Consider the following 2,234-nt stretch of genomic DNA (forward strand, 5'->3'; position numbering starts at 1 on the left):
AATAAATAAAAAAAACCTTGTGGATTTGTTGCTTAAGCTCTCACTCACTCCTCTTTCTTTCTCTCACTGCGTCTTCCTGTTTGCCTCTCGCTCGGCGACGTCGAGGGCGGCCATGTTCTGGGAGGCGGTGACGAGGTGCACCAGGCTGATGCCGGTCTTCAGCAGGCAGATGATGCCGCACAGTCCCTGCAGCCAGTAGAGCCAGGCTGCAACAGAGAGAGCAGAGACGTCTGATTAGGTTGTTTTCCGTGTGGATAAGCCTCTAAAATGCTCGGTGACATGTTTATATGACATGACATAATATATCAACATTTCATGATTTAATTTGACATTTGTGTGAAATTTTGGTCGTGATTTGCATATGGATTCTTGAGTTTATGGCCAAAAACATGTTTTGTGAGGTCAAAGTGTCCTTCAACCACCAAATTCTAATTAATTCACCCTTGAGTCTAAGTGAACATTTGTGCCAAATGCTACTTTTACTTGAGTGAATGTCCTCAGGCACATTCTCCCACTGAGTAAAGCTTCAGTCTGCACACTGTATCTCGCAGTGTGTGGATGTCATGTGAAGCTCAGCTGTGTGCATTAGATGCTGAGGAGAAGAAACCTCTTACCTGCAGGTTCCTGGATGTGATAGAGAAGGTAGAGCAGACAGAAGAAGAGCTCGTTCCCAGCGCACATAACAAACAGCACCGGCTGCATGAGACAAACACTCAGTCATTCTTTTGAATTTTCTATTTAAAGCAAGAGGTACTGTATCTGTGTGTGTGTGTGTGTGTGTGTGTGTGTGTGTGTGTGTGTGTGTGTGTGTGTGCTCCTCACCTTGGATGTGTAGTAGATTCGGAGAACGGGGTTGCCGGAGAGGTCGATAGTCTTGTGACTGGCTGATCCCTTTATCGTTGAGCTGTGGAAATTAAAATCAAAAGAAGCAAAAAGATGATATGCAGCAGACACATGATGTTGGTGCCTGTGCTTTTAAAGGTGTTTGTGCAGGGTTCCTACAGCTTAACACAAATTAAATTCTTTTTAAGACATTTTTAAGGCCACTCAGGATGAAATTTAATACCAATTTTACAATGACCTAAACTGGAAAAAAAACATGAAGCAAACTTTTTTTTTTAAAGAGTTAAGCACAAAATTTCGCCCCCAAAAAGTATTTTAACATAAAATATTACATTTCTGGTCCAGTGAAAAAGTCAGATCTAGTTAGAATTGGGAAATATCTAGCATTTATTAGTGATTTTTATCACAGATTTTGTGTGCCTCTCTCTGTATGTGGGATTACCTTACTGCTTTAATTCCCATCATGAAAAGTTAAAGAAAGAGGAATTTAGTAAATTATTTTAAAAATAAATAAATGTCACCATTTGTGATTTTACAAAACAACCTTGAACCCAAGAAAAAAACAATTCATAACATCCTACTTCCAAAGGGTGCATCTTAAAGACCTCGAAAAACCGATTTGAGACATATTCATATCAATTAAGGCCTTACTTTTAGATTAATGAATATAATGCCCTTTAAGACTTTTCAAGGATCTGCAGGAACCCTGTTATGTTGAATAGTGTTTCCCTCCTCTTTAGTTCGCTTCTTGTAGCGCTAACGCCATAAATTCTTGCAGTGATGTCATTAAGACCCATTGCGTCTACATTTAAAAAAAATGGAACACTCTTTTAAAGGCATTTTATTAGTAGATGTGTATTTAAGATGTTAATTTTTAAGGACCAGTGGCCACCCTGGTTGAACCCATGTGGAGGGAGAGACAGTCTTGGTGCTGGCGTACCTGTGCAGGTGCAGCCAGTGGCTGGCGATGTCCACACACATGCTGATCTGGAACAGGAAGGTGTAGGAGGGATAGAGGAGGGACAGGTTGACCAGCAGACACATGGTGGCACAGCGGTCTGTCAGCATGTCCATCATAGCTCCAAACTTAGTGGCTGAAAGAAAACATCAATAAATACAGAAAGTCATTAAAATGTTATAAACCTTGTGTTTTTATTATCAGCAGGGATTTAGTGGTGAGAGATAAATAAAACTGTAAGTGCTTCTGTAGTATATAAACATTTGTCTCTTTGCTTAAAACAGATACACAGAGATGAAGGTTTGGTTTAAGAAGTCTTTGCTTTCAGGGTCTAATTAATGTTGTGCAAATTGTAATGTTGTGTGTGTTTTATTATGTGATTTAATGTATTTTATTTTTTTATCTTTCTTGACTTTTTAAAGTTTTTTTTCAG

At 39.3% G+C, this 2,234-nt stretch overlaps 1 protein-coding gene across 1 annotated transcript; it reads right to left on the reverse strand.

Annotated features, from left to right (window-relative positions):
- Positions 1–6: 6 nt before the first annotated feature.
- cdipt (CDP-diacylglycerol--inositol 3-phosphatidyltransferase (phosphatidylinositol synthase)) lies at positions 7–1,935 on the reverse strand. The gene is made up of 4 exons (XM_042516971.1): positions 1,784–1,935; positions 823–904; positions 615–696; positions 7–206 (listed from the first exon to the last, which is right to left on the reverse strand). Exons 1-4 carry the CDS (start codon positions 1,918–1,920, stop codon positions 64–66), a joined length of 444 nt encoding a protein of 147 aa, XP_042372905.1. The 5' UTR covers positions 1,921–1,935; the 3' UTR covers positions 7–63.
- Positions 1,936–2,234: the final 299 nt, after the last annotated feature.

Source organism: Plectropomus leopardus, unplaced genomic scaffold (genome assembly GCF_008729295.1).
Source record: "Plectropomus leopardus isolate mb unplaced genomic scaffold, YSFRI_Pleo_2.0 unplaced_scaffold26260, whole genome shotgun sequence".
NCBI lineage: Eukaryota > Metazoa > Chordata > Actinopteri > Perciformes > Serranidae > Plectropomus > Plectropomus leopardus.

Coding starts and splice junctions, on each gene's coding strand:
- cdipt (XM_042516971.1), bottom strand. CDS start 1,920: ATGATGGACATGCTGACAGACCGCTGTGCCACCATGTGTCTGCTGGTC. Junction 905..1,783: donor CACTGGCTGCACCTGCACAG/GTACGCCAGCAC, acceptor TAATTTCCACAG/CTCAACGATAAAGGGATCAG. Junction 207..614: donor TCACATCCAGGAACCTGCAG/GTAAGAGGTTTC, acceptor TCTCTGTTGCAG/CCTGGCTCTACTGGCTGCAG.